Source organism: Phaenicophaeus curvirostris, chromosome 3, assembly GCF_032191515.1.
Source record: "Phaenicophaeus curvirostris isolate KB17595 chromosome 3, BPBGC_Pcur_1.0, whole genome shotgun sequence".
Taxonomy (NCBI): domain Eukaryota; kingdom Metazoa; phylum Chordata; class Aves; order Cuculiformes; family Cuculidae; genus Phaenicophaeus; species Phaenicophaeus curvirostris.
The window spans coordinates 32,516,730-32,533,143 of NC_091394.1; the positions used below are offsets into that span (position 1 = coordinate 32,516,730).

General features: G+C 41.4%; 1 protein-coding gene across 1 annotated transcript in view; it reads left to right on the top strand.

Annotated features, from left to right (window-relative positions):
* The first annotated feature begins 2,357 nt into the window (after nucleotides 1–2,357).
* Nucleotides 2,358–16,414, top strand: part of CDYL (chromodomain Y like) — a 100,683-nt gene continuing 86,626 nt past the window's right edge. Inside the window, exon 1 of the mRNA XM_069853594.1 lies at nucleotides 2,358–2,652. Within this exon, the coding sequence (XP_069709695.1) occupies nucleotides 2,629–2,652 (24 nt within the window). The 5' untranslated portion in view covers nucleotides 2,358–2,628. The remainder of the gene's footprint in view (nucleotides 2,653–16,414) is intronic.

Genomic DNA, 16,414 nt, shown 5'->3' on the forward strand with positions numbered 1-16,414 from the left:
TCATCAACCACTGCTGCCACCTCTTTGCTAAAATATGAGTACCAATTACTTTAAAAGATTGTCCTTCAAAGGGTGGCTACAACAACGATGGTATGCTGGGTAGAGCTCAAAAAGGATTCAGACCACATCTTAGGAACTGTGAGAATTATGATCAAATTCTCATCTTCAGAATGCAGTAAAAGTGTTCGTAGACCTTAATCATCTCCCTTTTGTACATAGGCCTATCCTTCTGTCAATGATCTTGTTACTGTCACTGAATGGCAGCCCTTTTCACCGCTTTTTTTCAGATTGAGTTTATCTCTTGGAAATCTCAGTAAGTGGTTTAAATACAGTTCTAACCTTTTCATAGACTAGTTAGGAAATTAGAGAAGTATGAAAAGTATGGAAGCTTTCAGATGTTTTATCTGCACAAATGATGTCCATCTAGCAGTGCAGTAGCAGAATTTTGGTTATCTAGAAGAAAGGTGTTGACCTGGGAGACATAATGTATTTGTCACAAAGAATGGGCAGGTTAACCAAGTCTGAGAAAGGAATCTTCAGCTCTTTATACGTAAATCACCTAAAGCCCACAAACAGATCATCATTTTCCAAATGGATACTTGCTGGACAACAGTCTAAAACTTGTTTAGGGGAGTAGAACATGGAGGAGTTTCTTGGCTTTCCAGAAATGTTTTTGAAAGATATTAAAAAAAAAAACCAAAAAACAACAACAACAACAAAAAAACAAAACAAACCCAACCTGAACCAACAAAAATAAGAGGTAGCTTGATAAAAAATCAGTTGAGCAGACGGGTTGATAGATGACACAAATGCGATAAACTCTGCTTTATCTTGTCTGTTCCATGGCATAGTATTGTGTGCAGTGGAATAAGAAACACTTGCTGGAACAAGTGCCTTGGTAGGGTAGAATTCATGGTAAAGCATTCCTGTCTTGCCACTGTTCCCAACACTTCAGCCCTTATGAGATCAGAAATCAAAGAATCATAGAATCACTAAGGTTGGAAAAGACCTCTAAGATCATCCAGTCCAACCATCAGCCCAACATCACCATGCCTACTAAACCATGTCACAAAGTATCACGTCTACAAGTTTTTTGAACACCTCCAGGGACAGTGACTCTGCCATATCCCCGGGGCAGCCTGTTCCAATGCTTGATCAGTCTTTTTGGTAAAGAGATTTTTCCTAATATGCAGTCTACACCTCCCCTGGCACAACTTGAGGCCATTTCCTCTAATCCTATCACTGATTACTCGGAAGAAGAGACCAGCGCCCATCTCACCACAACCTCCTTTCAGGCAGTTGTAGAGCGCGATGAGGTCTTCAATCCATTGTTAATAGCGTGTTATTTGCACGATTTCCTGTGGAGCACTCCCAGATGACACATGAGGTGACAAGAACGAGGTGTGTGGTGTAACTAACACTGGACTCATAAGAAAGTCAACAACTCCGTCATTTTCTGTTGACCCATCCTACCAGAGAAGTCTTGGCGGGGCCTTCCCAAACACAGTCAACTGGGAGATGGAAGCTACGTAGCCAATGGTCATCGGGGGCTGGGTTTGCCCACCGTCTCTTCTGATGGCAAAGAAGAACTAAGAAACCAACTAAGTTTGGGACAACATGTACAGAGCTGAGACACAGTGTCGCTCACTCTGGGGCTGGCGGCGGGGCAAGGTGAAGGGCTGGGGGCTGTCGGGAGCCCTTGGGTGTCCGAGAAGAGGGACGGGAGAGAAAAAAGGAGGTGGGGAGGTGGGAGGGGGGGTGATGGGATCTGCGGGAAGAGACCGTAGCCTCGCACGCGCGTGGGCCCAGCGTCCCCACACCCAGCAACCCCCCCGCCTTCCACTTTTACCCCCTCCCCGTGGGCTCGGCCGAGCAGACAATGGGAGATCAAAGCAGAGCGGGGGGTGGAAGGGACGGGAGGAGGATGGGGACGAGGTGGGGTGACGACGACGGGGAGAACGTATCCGAAGCGGAGAGGTTTGCGTGCGGCGCTGTCTCTGAGCTCGATTAGCGTTCCTGGGGAGGGCAGCGAGCCGAGCCCGGGGGACAGGAGGGGGTGCGGGTGGCTTTTTTTTGGGGGGGGGGGAGGGTTGGGGGGGGGGTGGGATGTCGCGGGGCGCTGCGGCCGCTGCCGGCCGCGAGTGAACGCGTGTGTGTGCACCCGCGCGTGTGTCTGTGTGTCTGTGTGTCTGTGTGTGTGTGTGCCCGCCCGCCGGGGTGTGCGAGAGGCAAGCGCGAGGGCGAGGGAGCCAGCGAGTTGCGCAGCTGCCGTGCGCGCAGCCCCAGCGCCGCCGCCGCCGCCACCAGCACCGCGGTGGCATTTGGAGAGCGGAGCTGCTAGTTGCGCTGGAGAGGGACGCGCAGGGAGGAGGAGGAGGAGGAGGAGGAGGAGGAAGAGGAGGAGGAGGAGGAGGAGGGGAAGAGGAGGAGGGAGGAGGAGGAGAAGAAGACGAGGAGGGAGAAGAAGAAGAAGAAGAAGAAGAAGAAGAAGAAGAAGAAGAAGAAGAAGAAGAAGAAGAAGAAGAAGAAGAAGAAGAAGAAGAAGAAGAAGAGGAGGCCAAACGGACACCAACTGAAACAAAGTATTTGCAAACCAGCACCCAACTCCACCTTGTGAGGTTCCCCAGCATGGCTTCCGAGGAACTCTACGAGGTAACAGCCCCCGAGCGCCGGCCCTGCCCCCCCCCATCCCACCCCCCCCCCCCACCTCCCCGAGGACCCGCCGGCCACCCCACCCCACCCCACCCGCCTTTTTGTTGCTCTCGGGAGGGAGACGGCGGTCCTTGTCACCCCCTTCCCGCTGGGCCCAGCGCCTACGTGTGCCCCCCCCCCCCCCCTTCCTCCTCCTCCTCCTCCTCCTCCGCCCCGCCGCCCAGCCTGGCCCCCGGCCCCCACCCCCAACCCCCCCTTCCCTCCCCAGTTTTGCTGGAGGAGGACGGAAATGTGACTGTAAAGGAGGAGACGGCAAAGTGTTACCCGATGGCCTTGCGCTTCGCTTTCCTTCTCCCCCCACCCCCCCCCCCCCCCACCCCTCTCCACGTTCACACCACACTTTGACTCCAGAAGGGAGGAGAAGGGAAGCGAGGTCGGGGTTCGGGGAGGGGGGTGGGGGGTGGATGTTGGGGAGCGGCGCTGACAGCCGCGACTCGCTCCGGGAGTGTGCAAAAATGCGTGCAAAAATGTGTGCAAAGCCGAGTTATTGCATGTGTCCGGGGGGGAGGGGAGGGGGGGTGAAAGAAAGAAAAAAAGAGAGAGAGAGAGGAGGGGGGGGGCTTTGCTCCTGGATTCGTGTCTGTACCAAAGTCCTGTGCCACCATCCTTGTGCCTTGGCCGTGCAGCAAGCTTTTGCGGTGATGCAAAATATTAAAATTTCAACTCTTCGTGCTCTAACGATGCACGGTTGAGGTTGTTGAGGGGAGCCAAAAAGATTCAAAGTTAAGGCTCTGACACGCCATCCGTCGCTCGTCGCTTGGGAGGTGGTCAAAGGGTGTGCTGATGGGAGAGGAAGGGTTTGGGGTGAAGAAGGGAATGAGGTGACAGCCTAACTTTGGATTTCCTGTCTTATGTGTGGCAATTTCACATCCTTGCCCTTAATTGAAAAGCATTATGGTTCTGTTGGATTGAACTTCCTTGTTTTCATTTTTGTAAGAAGTCATCCCTGGGAGTGAAAAGCCGTTCTTGTTTTGGAGCCATTCTTGTCTTCTGGGTAAAGAAGTGGCCACCAGAAAGCAAAAAATCCTTTGATCTCATAGTTAGTACACATCCAGGCAGTGTTCTATAAAAAAATATTTCTATCCAGAGGCTGGAAGGCTAAGGTCAATGGAAGACAGCCAGCCTTCAGGACACTTGACTGAAGATTACTTACTCTGCTGTTGGAGCTTGTGTATCTCCTGTTACTGGAGTTACATCTGTGCGGTGTTGGGTGAACAGACCCGTAGAAGGCAGTGAAAGGTGCCCTGGGTGGGCTTGTATTTTAAGCAAGTTGACTGCCGAGTGGAGGTGCTGAACTGATAGACTAGAAGGCGGAAGGCCTGTATTCCCAAGGCAGATAAATCATGGTTAATTGCTTTGGCAAGTTTCCCCATCCTCATAATGTGGCTTAAGCCAATCTTGAAGGGATCATCCCTGGAAGAAGGACAGAAATTTAGGGACTGCTCTGCATGCAAAAAGATTGCCAAAAACTTGCTTTGACTTTGGAAAAAGTTATGTTTGCTTTGTGGAATTGGGACTGTAGATTGTGCTGTGGCCAATACTTGCTCTTTGTGTGTAACTGTGCTTGATCAAAGATGGACAACACGGTATTGGTTTTGATAGGCATAAAAAATGACCATAAACATTCTATTTGATGGACGTTAGACTGAGGTTAAGAGTGACCACTGCTTCTTTTTCTTCCTGGCTGTCTTAAGTTGTGTCTGAAATGTTGACTTGTGTGGAAGGCTCATCATTTTGTTGAGTGTAGCCGTCCTCACTGGGCAGGGGAGGTCCATTGGCCAAATCCCTCTTTCCCAAAATGCCTGAAGTGATAAGCTACTTTTTATTTTTAAAATCAAACACACTTGTAGTTTTGTAAGTGCAAAGTTTATTTGAGATGCTGAAATCGTTAATGCTTTTGGACTTGGGTGCAGTCAATGTGTGTCATTTGCAATGTATTTTTTCCTAAGTTTTGTCTTGTAATGAAATTTATAGTCATGCCTGAAAAATCATAACCCCCCCCCAAATTTGAATACACTAATTTGGGAAGTACCTGACTGCATGTTGACCTGAAATGTTGACTGTTATGCGATTTAAACCTTTCTGTGAACTGCCCATTGTATTGACTAGAGCTTTTCGTCTGTTTCATGGCTAGTTTCTTTGTAATTCATGCCGTTCTATGTTCTTCGAATCTGGTAATTGAAATCCAGTGCCAGGGTTTTATACCTCAATTTTTCCTTCTGTTGTGTATGAAAAAAGTGTATAATCTATTTGATATTGTTAGACTAAGTATGAATGCTAACTATTCCTGCTGATGTGTCATGTTTCTTCCAAAATACAAATGCGAATTCCTCTTATAAACAATGAAAATGAAGGTAAGTTCCACTATTTGTTGGTTTTAAGAAAAAAGAATTTTTATGGATTCAGTTGTGTGGGGGATGATTTTTATTTTTACTCTGGATATCATCTCTGGAGAGAAGAAGCCAAACTGTAAGCCACTGATTTGGAATTCAGAGTCTGAAACCTTGAAATACACTAATGGGCTGGAAGGATGACTTTTTTGGGCTGGCTGTATATCCTGTATGTCATTTGTTCCTAAACATTTTAGAGGCTGTGGTAGTTATTACCTGCTTTTTTTGAGGGCAGAAAAGATCTAAAGAGATTATGAAATTTTTATTGAAAAATGTTGGAGAGATTATTTTTCCTAGATGGAAAGTGAAAGAAGTAGTAACGTTGCCAGCCTCTGTGAGGCAAATAACATAGTTTTTCTCCTTTTAAGTTTTATTCTTGGAAGTGACAACATGTTAGTGAGGTGGACAGGCTTGGAGAAACTAGTGAATGAGTCAGGTAAAGGAACACATAAGAAAAGGCGCCATCAAGTTTTTTTCCCCCAGATTTGTTACAATAGGCATTGACAGTTTACCACATCTTTCTTCAAGGGGGCCTGTTGTCGTTTGTGTTACTGTGGCTTTTGGAAAGTCCTTTGTACAGCTGCTTGAGCAAACAGTAGGGCTACTTCCTTTTACACTGTGATGAGTTTGCATTGCTTTACTGACTGATTCCCACCTGCTGGAAGATTGTTGCTTATGCTCATCGTCTTCACTAGTATAACTGGGAGTAGAGTACCCAACACATTTAGAAGGTTCATTTGGAAGCAAACTGTGTTTGCTCCATCTGCAGTCAAGTCGCTTAACCTCCTCTGTTGGACTTTGCAGTGATGCCTAGTATTGAAGTCATCCTGAGTTGTGGTTGGCATGACATATTTGTTTGATGAAATGTGGGAGCAATCCCATAGAAGTACTCTCTAGAACAACTCTGTGTTAGCCAGCAGGTCGGAAGTACCAAATAGTGGTTAGTAGGCAAATGCAAAAGCTGCGCTGAGTTTGAAAGAGTCTCTTTCTTCTAAAATGTAGTAACTTTTTTTGATACTACACAGAGTGGAGATATATTCAAGTTCTCTGCCTGCTGGAAATTGTATCTAATCAAACCACCATGTTTGTTCATCTTGCCTCAGAATTACTGGTACAGCTCATGGTATACATGACACGCTGGGTCTATTTTGGTCACTGTAGTTAGGCTTGGGCCATAATTGCTACACACACCAAAACATTCCCACTGGGTTTTACCAAGAAGTAAGCAAAACAGTTTGTGTGAAATTTACAAGCGCACCAGAGCATCAGTGTCTTTTTATTTTCTTCACTCTGTATTTCACCTTGACATTGCTCATAAAGCTAGTGTTTTGAGGTGACTTAATTGATTTCTATTAAAGTATTACAGGTTAACATATTTAAAGCCCTGTAGTTCAAAGTTATACATTTTTGTATGTTTTATAGAATGGAAAATGTCTTTTTTTATTTTTAATTCTCCAAGTGTCTTACTGAACACATATGCATTTTTTTTTCATCTCAATGTCTAGTGTTCTCAAGGTGATACTTAACTTCCAGTGATGATTCGGTATTTTTTGTTTTATTTTTAGAACTAAAGCCTCTGACATTAAATTATACAGATACAGGGAAATTACAAACTGAAACTAATTTCAGGAACAACTGGCTGAAGTTCTATCACCTTACATTAGGTTACATGTCAAGTTTGATCACCTAGTAAGTAAGGCCCAAAGACATATATTCAATGAAAATTTAAACTTTTTGTATGCAGTACCTCTTTGTATACAGTATCTTTGAGTGGCTACAAGTTAAAAAAATGTTTCTGATGCTGTGGACTGTTCTGCAGCTACTGTGCTATTTTTTTTGAATGACAGATTATAGAAAACCAAAGGAGAAATGCTGTCATTTAGTTGAAAATTTGATACTGCATGGGAATTACCCACTTAAAACCAACGTTTGTGTCACAGTCCTAGTTACACTGCAGGGATCAGGTCTTCATCATGTTTTGTGTGCGTTTACTGGAAAGTTTAAACATTTGTTTTACCTAAGTTAACTGAGAGGATAAATCCATTTTCTACAGTACACAGCTTGGAGTTTGTTGTAATTTCTTATGGCTATTCGATGAAAAATTGCTAGTAACAATTAGAATTGCCTGTTTGGGCAATAGACGTTTTCTCCCCCGCTTTGAAATAGGTTGGGTTTTATTCAACCCGTCTTGCAGGAAGTCCAAAATATCTTGGCACCTTCTGCATCTTGTTTCTGATGTTCTGATTCCTAAATCTTGGTGAAACATCAAAGACACCTGTTCATAAAGGGGGTCTTCTAGTCCTTGAGCTGTAATGCCTGAATCTTTCTGCTTTTATTTCCACAGCAAGTGGTGTAAATGTTATTGCTTGTTTCAGAAGAGGTAAAAGACTAAGACTTGCTTGACTAACCCTAGCCAGATAAACAAGACTAGGAGTTTACATCAGACCTGTTTGCATTGCTTCCACCCTGTAGGAACTTTGCATCCGACTTAAACTGGAGAATTAGCTGTTTATCCTCCTTTGCTTACTTTCCTTTCTTTAAACCAGAGCACTAATGCAGGAGCAGTGCAGGAATGGAGCCACGCCACATCTGGTGCAAGAAATTTAGCTCTCTTCTATGTCCCTTGCCACACTGCTTTTCACCAGATTGTTATCTCTCACCTCCTGTCCCAGAGCTCTAGACGGAACCAGAACCGAGGAGGCCTGGTGCCCTGTCTTCTGCTATTGCTGCCAGGAAAATGCCTGAGCCCCCGGGGCTTCTCCGGGATGCCATGTCATGTGCAAGCACTAGTGGCTGCTCCCAGACTTCCAACACCCACAACCAAAGGAGTGAAATTTTGCCTGGGTCCTGTGTAGGATGACAAATGGTTCACAGATAAGGAGATGTTTAACAGTTTTTATGCACAAAACTCTTCTGTACATACATACCAGTGTCATAGGTATATTAAGAAAATGGATTGTTTGGTTGGGTTTCATTTTGTTTTGGGTTTGTTTTCTTTTTTGTTTGTTTCTTTGTAACTTGCTTTAAATTTCCCATTTCCATCAGGGAACAAAAAGGTTGGGAAGGAGAGGAAGTGGGAGAGGGGAAGAGATGCCCCATCCACAATGCGTATGAGGCTCTGATAATTCTTTCTGTCACAGTCTATGTCTTTCACAGCAGACAGTGATTTCATTTTTTGAGTTTTTTTTGGTCAATCAAAGATTGGTTAATGTGATACCAGTCACGTTTTAAGTTATGAAATAATCACTTACAAGGCTGCACTGTTGCAGAAGGCCGTTTCCACTATACTGATGTTCGGTACCTCTTGAATGACGATAAATCATTAGACACAGAGGAATTAATAAGACACGCCACAGTCCCTTGTTCTTTAGGAAGGTTGACATAGCTGGAACAGTGTCAGCAAAGCCATGTCCCTCTGACTTCCCAGTAGAAGCAGCTTCATTTCTTCCCGACTGCTGCAGTGTTTTTGACCTGTGCCAAGGTGGTAGGAAAAACAAGTTAGTAACAGGGTTTCATCTCTGTCTGATAAATACTTCACACTTGCAAAGACTGTATTTGATAGAAAACTTTTACAACCAAAAAGACTTCTTAAGTACATGATAACTGGATGTGCAGATCTGTTAGATATAACTGATACGTGGGCCTATAATGCCAGTCTTACTTTTCTGTAATAAACTCCAAATCTGGTGTTACTGGGCCATGTATCATTTTTGGGTATATATTGGAAGCATGAACTCCACTGACTGTATTTGCAAGGTGAAAAGGGGTGTGTGGGTCTCTCCCTGTTAACGTCTTCTGTGCCTTTGAGGTTTTGGATGGCTGTATGGCATGTGATAACCTTATTAGTCAGTAAATACAGGGAGTTTATTGTTGTTGTTGTTTGAGTAAAACATTAATAATTTTCATAGTAAACATACCATGTGCTTTCTCTGGCAGTATGTTCTTAGTCCAGAAAATATGTTAAAACTGAAACTTCAGTATTTTTCATTATGAAACATATTCTCCAAAGCCATAGTATCTCTCTAAGAAGAGCTTTTATTTTTTTTTAACTTTTGATGGGCTTTTAGTATTTACACACAAGAATTTTTGTGTTCTTTGAAATAATTTCTTTGAACTTCTCTCCATATTACTTGGAAGAAAAGAAAATTGGCATGTTACTGGTTCTGTACACTATAAAGGCAAGAATATTTACTGTTTTTATAAACATCCTCAGAAGATTTACATGTGTCCCTTAATGGTGACCTGCTGTAGATCTTTTTCAAGGACTCTATGAATATGTATGAGTACACAGCATAGAATGGATATGGATAAAACCACGTTTTAACCATAAATTTGCAGTTTTGCATTATTTTTAAGCATAAATTGCAAAATAAAGCAACTATTTACTAAATATCTTTTAACTATCTATTTATTTTATTGAATAATAAACCAAAGTAACTACTGTAACTTTTTCTGTTGTGATTCTTCAGTTAGGCTTCACATGCCTTGAGGAGAAGGACCTGGGGGTGTTGGTTGGCAGCCGTCTGAACATGAGCCAGCAGTGTGCCCAGGTGGCCAAGAAGGCCAATGGCATCTTGGCTTGTACCAGAAATGGCGTGACCAGCAGGTCCAGGGAGGTTATTCTCCCTCTATACTCAGCATTGGTGAGACTGTTCCTCGAATCCTGTGTTCAGTTCTGGGCCCCTCACCACAAGAAGGATGTTGAGGCTCTGGAGGGAGTCCAGAGAAGAGCAACAAAGCTGGTGAAGGGGCTGGAGAACAGGTCTTATGAGGAACGGCTGAGAGAGCTGGGGTTGTTTAGCCTGGAGAAGAGAAGGCTGAGGGGAGACCTTATTGCTCTTTACAACTGCCTGAAAGGAAGTTGTAGAGAGGAGGGAACTGGCCTCTTCTGCCAAGTGGCAGGTGACAGGACAAGAGGGAATGGCCTCAAGCTCCACCAGAGGAGGTTCAGGCTGGATATCAGAAAAAATTTTTTCACAGAAAGGGTCATTGGGCACTGGAACAGGCTGCCCAGGGAGGTGGTTGAGTCACCATCCCTGGAGGTGTTTAAAAGACAGGTGGATGAAGGGCTGAGGGGCATGGTTTAGTGATTGATAGGAATGGTTGGACTCGATGATCCTGTGGGTCTTTTCCAACCTGGTGATTCTGTGATTTTATAGTCATGCTACATAAAGTAAATTAGTACGGCTCTGAACAAATCTTTCTTCTTGGCTGTGTTGTGTCTGATGGTTTGTTTCAGATTTTTTTGTGAGGAAAGATAAGGTATGTGTTTTAAGTGGCCTAACCACATTTGTAGTTATGCCTCTCCAGGTCTTCTGCCCCCACAGTTTCTGAAAGTTTCACAGCTTTTAAGTAAATTAAGTCTTCATATTCAGTCTTTGATGACAGTCATAGTAGCATCTAGAAAATCAAACCCAAGTTTTTTTGAGTATCTGGGATGAACAGGGAAGGAGAGAAGAAGGAAGATACACTTTATTCTTTTTCTTTTTTTCTTCTTTTTCACAAGTGACATGATTCTGATTTTGCCAGGACATTTAAATACCTCTTTAAGCATCTCCACTTCCTGTAAAACACTGGTTTATGGAAACATGCTTGGGTTAGGACATAATAAAATAAATTGCTTCGGTTTGAAGATGCCATGGTTTAAAGCAAGTTATGGGAAGTATATTATGATATATTTATCACAGACAAATGTTAGATGTACATTTTGTAAATATGTAGGTAGGTGAACCATTGAGGTACATTTTTAAGAGTGGTGAAATTTATATATATTTTAACTCCAAAATACCTCTCCAACACTGTGGTGTGTAGAACATTTTATTCAGTGGATATTAAGAAGTCTAAGTTCTTTCCATAAAGTACAATTCTTCAATGAAATATCATCTTTGTTACTAGTACCAATGTAGACACATGAGGGGCACACAACAATTCAAAGTAACTGTGTGAAAGTTAGGTGGATTATAGTTTGCGTAGTTGCTAAATCAGGCTCATTTGTTCTGTTTTGATTTCAGCACCTGATTTTCACCAGTTATGTATAAAATATAGCTTGTGCCAGCACAATGGGACTCTTCCATCACATTTGAGAGCCTACGCCACTTATGAGGCTAAAACTAACAAACCTGGGATTGTGTCTTTAAGTAATAATAAGACTGTAAAACTATATGTACTGACACAAAAGATCAGTCCAATTCAGCATCCTGTTCCTATAGAGAGTCCGTTATGTCTTACTGTAGAGAGGAAAGATGGGAAATGTAGCATAGTGATAATCATTGGGAGCTTCTGTGGCTGGTTTTGTTGGGCAGATTTCAGCCTTGGTTATGAAGTACCAGCAGCATAACCTGAGCTCCTCGGATGTTCAGAGACCACCTTCTTGCCCTGTGCACATCTGCCCAAGGGTCATGGATGCAGGCTTGGGCAAAGGCAGGCAGACTTGGGGGATCTGGACCAGCGACCTCTGGATCTGGGACCAGAGTGATTCCATGTGCATTTCTGTTGATCCTGGCAAGACATGATGTAAGCAGAAGGATAGTAAGATTGCCAGGTCACTCACTTCTGTTAGCACAATTGTTTGTTGGGCTAAATTTTCATAATTTCTCTTCAAACGATACTTCTAAAAGCTTACTGGGGTCTTGTTCAACTGGTATCGTTCAAGGTTTTTGTATAAAATCTTTTCGGAATCATAACCACTGAATACATTGCTGTTGCTGAATACTGTATTAACTTCAACTTAAATTTTCATGAAGGGGTTATTACCATTTGTGATCAATCAAAACAGAAACACCAACTCTGGAGTGAAATCTAAAGTCATCAGCAATGTGCACTCCAGATACCTGTGAGGATTTTGGTGGAGTCTTTGTATGTTTAAGGTCTGTATCCCCAAATAAGGTCTAGGTAACTGTTTTGCATGAGTAGATTCCTAGTCTAGAAAATTTGAGAGAGGAATGTGGCCGAAGAATAAAACTAATTGTAGTAGCTCTTGTAATAATAATTACAGGAATTAATCTCATGATTTGAAATTAATACTATTTTGTGAGTCTAAGTATAAGCCATGGTAGATTGTTCTGGAGTATGATGGTTCTAAAATTTGGAAGACTGATGGAAAACTTTTCATTAAAGAGGAAAATCAGAGAAATTTTTTACTATGTAATTTTTTTTTCCTACGTAATTTTTTTTCCAAACAGTAATGCTATACCCTAACTCTTAGATGGTGCTTCATGTTTTCAAGGCTGGCACACTTTTTCTCACTTGTTTGGGTCACAGATAAGGACCAAGCTTGATCTTTGAAAAACAGTGTTTTCTAAGAACAAAGGAAGAGGAAGAAAGTAAAAGCAATGATGTTTACATCAGACTGAGAGTCTTGAGCTTTTGTTCTTAGGGTACTTCTCTGTGGAATTAGATAATAAATATAGTTATTTGAAATAGATGTATTCAAAGCTGCTCGACAGCCACTTGTATAAGCAGTTTCAGCTAAATAATTTCTGATGCTTCCTGAAAGTGACGCTGTAGAGCCTCTTCACCTGGAAGATCAAGGCATCCATTGAAGTAGCTCACCACTGTCCTTTGCAGCTGATGTCCAAACACTCCCAAGGGCAGTGGAAGTTTTAAATTAGTGCAGTTTTAGAGTAGTCAGCCAGTTTTCAGTTATGATATAGTAAGGTCAGAAGTTTCAAAGTTAAAATTTAAACTGTCAGTGCACACCAGGTTGTTTATAGTGTATGTATGTGACTACAGAAGGTTAAAGCACAGCTTACAAATTGTTTTCAAATTTGTTCTTCCCTTTGTCTGGTTTATATGCTTGGTGTGTTGTAATTGTTTTAATTTGATTGTACAAAAGGGTATGTGTTGAGTGGCAGAGTAAAGGACATTAGAGATCTATTTCATTTTAATTTAGAAGAAACATCCATAAGACAATGTAATACCAAAGTCCAGGATGTGTTTAATGTCATATGACTTTTGAGAGGCATGACTTTCAGAGAATTAACATTGGAAAAAGCTGTATTTCTACCCAGGTCATTGTTGGTCTTTAAGGAATGATGATCAATTACAACAAAAATTGTTTTCCCAAATGCTGATGGCAAATAAGGTAGCTTCTTTCAAAAGAACCATCAGCATTTCAGATTCTATTTCACTTGTGTTAGAGGCATCTCTATTATGTTAGGGCAGCTCCTTAATTGATTTTTTTTCCTTTCTCCCACATTATACTTACCAGATCTCCTGAGATTTATGCTTATTTATTTAAACTGCCTAAGAATAAAATATGAATGGTTCTGAGTGAGAAGATGGAATTTATTTTATTTAAGGATGCTTCTTTGATGTAACATTGTAGGAGTGTTTAAAAATGAGAGCCGGTGCATCAAGTAGTTTGTTTGACAGCTTACATCCATGACTGTCGAAACCCAATGCATATGGAGGAGTACTACTTCACAAATCTTTAAACCCATATGAAGATGGGATCTTGCTCATTTTGTCATCAGCAGGATACAAGAGTCATAGCTGTATGCAAATCTTGCCATGCTTCTCTGCATTCAATAAGCAGAGATTTAATACCAGGTTTGTTTGTATTTTGTTGATTTTTTTTAAATACCTATTAAAATAAATCATTCAAACACCTTATCTTTAAAACTAATTCTTTACAATTTCATTTTTAAGTTGAGTTTTTCATTAAAACTGGTACAATGCACAACAAGTATATTGAATAAGATAGTGTTGTGGAGGTTCTCTCTGCTGCCATTAGTGGCAAAACATGGATTTAATGAGGACATACAATGAGTACTAGGAGTCTGGATACTCATGAAAATCAATGAATGATGGACAGCTCTTAGTTGAGTTCCAGTTACAATAGTGTGAGATATTTTTTATTAAGTGCAAGTGATCTTAGTTAATTGTTCTTTACTGGTATTGGTCTGTAAAATGGTCTGGTTTGTCTCTATTGTGATGTGTTATTTGAATATATTCAATATTAGTTGAATTATTCAATGTTAAACTCCTTACTCAAGTAATTACAACCTAGTTTATTGTAAAGAATTTAATCCTCTGCACTTGAACATATATCTCTTTAATCAAAGCTATTAAATATAACAAAACTCATTCCTTGCATGCACACAAAATAATTTGCTTTATTATGACATTCTTATTGTCAAGTGAAAATAATGTCGTTTGGCTTCTTTGCCAAGTGTCATTATTCTTGCGCATATATATATATATATTTGGGTTAATTCTATCCATTAGTAAAATAAAACTTTATTTGGATCTTTTTAATTTTTCTTCTGTACACTTGCTTATTTTTGTGAATCTTGAATTAAGATGTGAATAGATGTGATTAATTTGGGAGAAGAGATTTTAGATATTTTTATTTATGGCAAATAAAGCCTTAAAGTATACTGAGACATAGTGATTTATGAGAAGGTGAAGAAGAAAGTAATGATTGGACTGTGGAACCATGTGGTAATTTTGTGATCTGCTTTTCAGTAAATGAATTAATTTGTCCCTTTTGTCAAATCTTTGAGTTCTGCTTTCCCAGAATCTTCCCAGTACCTGTCTCTCTCGTTCTTAGTCAAACCACCAGAAAAATCTTTTCCATCCAGCTTGTTCAGAAAAGGACACTTTCAGCATGGAATCTGTTGTCTATTGATTCTAAAGCAAGGATGATTTTTATTTTTCTGGACAAGAAGCTGGAACTTTGTAATATAGTAGAATAAAGGCATATCCTGCCTAGAACTGCCTTATCTTTTGTAGAAAGATGGATAGGCAGGACTTGTAAAGAGAAAATTGAGGATCTCATCATTAGGACACCTGAATGCTGTCTTGAAAAATGTTAGTCTGTCTTTCCTCTGTCATAGTTAGTCTGGCATGGGGCATATCACTCAGACTGAATATTTCAGGAATGATTGCTAATCATGTGCTCATCTCTGACTAAGTTTGAATCCTTGAGCAGAATATAGCCTTCTTCTTCCTCACTCCCCAAGTAAACATTGTCAGAAGATCTTTAAAGTAGAGCAGGCTGCAAATACAAGTCACAGACAAACCCACCTCTCTTTTATGTTGGTTTTTAGTTTGGGTTTTTTCTGTGGGGCTAAATTCAGGCACATATTTAACTAGCATGCTGTGTTATCTTTGATGTCCTCTGTAATCGGTTATGAGCATGATCCAGAACGCTTTTCAGACGATCTAAGTGAAATTCCTTTAGGAGGTCATCAACATAGCAACTTCATCCCGTTTCGCTACAAAGAGATACAAAAAGGCTACTAGGGTTAATTTAGTCAGTTCAGTTACATAGGCTTAAATGTGACCTCCTCAGCACTGAGGCTTTTTTTTTTTTCTTTTTTTCTGCTATTTTCTGGACCTAGTGCAGGATGATGCCAAACTTTTTCATTCATTACAGATCTTCCCTTGGGACTGTAAACTGTGTTAGTAGGTGAATGTTGTTAAGGGATTGTCCTGTTGAAGTACAAAGTGTTCAGGCACAGCACTGAGCTACTGTAGTGTAAGTTAAGGTTTTTTATCTGAGTGACAGTAACTGATCAAGTTATATTTTTATATCATAATTGTTGTATTTTACTTTTTTTACCTTAACTCTCTGAAGGTGTTTGGATGGCAATGCTTTGTAATTGACTCCAGCAGGTCCTTCCTCCAGTTCCTCAGCTGTTCCTTCTGTTGAGCCACAACAGCAGTTTGGCCACATAGTAAGAGGATTGGAAAATTGATGGGGCATAATTAAAAACAACTGTACAAAAAAACAAACAAACAAACAAACAACAACCCAAACCAATACCCCAAAACCTCTGTCTCCAAAAATGTTTATTTGATTGATTCAGTTCTTCAGTCTGGTTCAGTATATTGCCATATATGTTTTTGCCAGGATGGTGAAGCAGGTGCAGAAGATAATAGGAGCTGTTGACCTACTGTGTCCACAGAAGAACAGCCTCAGTGAGCAAGCCCTGTGACTGAGGGAAGAAATTTGTATGCCCTGGTAGTGTTTGTGTCAGTTTTCCTCTCTGTTGATATTTCTTGGAGTGGCTTGCTGTTTAAAAGTTAGTTTTGAAACATACTAAATATTGAGGAATTCCTTGCCTACTTTCAACTGTGACTCTGAGGACTCTGTTCTCTTCAGCTGAAGCCAATTTAAGTGTTGCTGTCCTTGCTTGCCCCCTCCAGCAAGCCCCCCCAGGTTCTTCCCACTTCCTGTGTACCGACACCGATCTGTGTTGCTGGGTCAGATGAACACTCTTTAAGGAAGCCTGTCTAGCTGAAGGCCATCCGCTGCTTTTGTAGGAATAGTTTTCTTGCAGTTTTATGATCCAAGAGGTGCCACT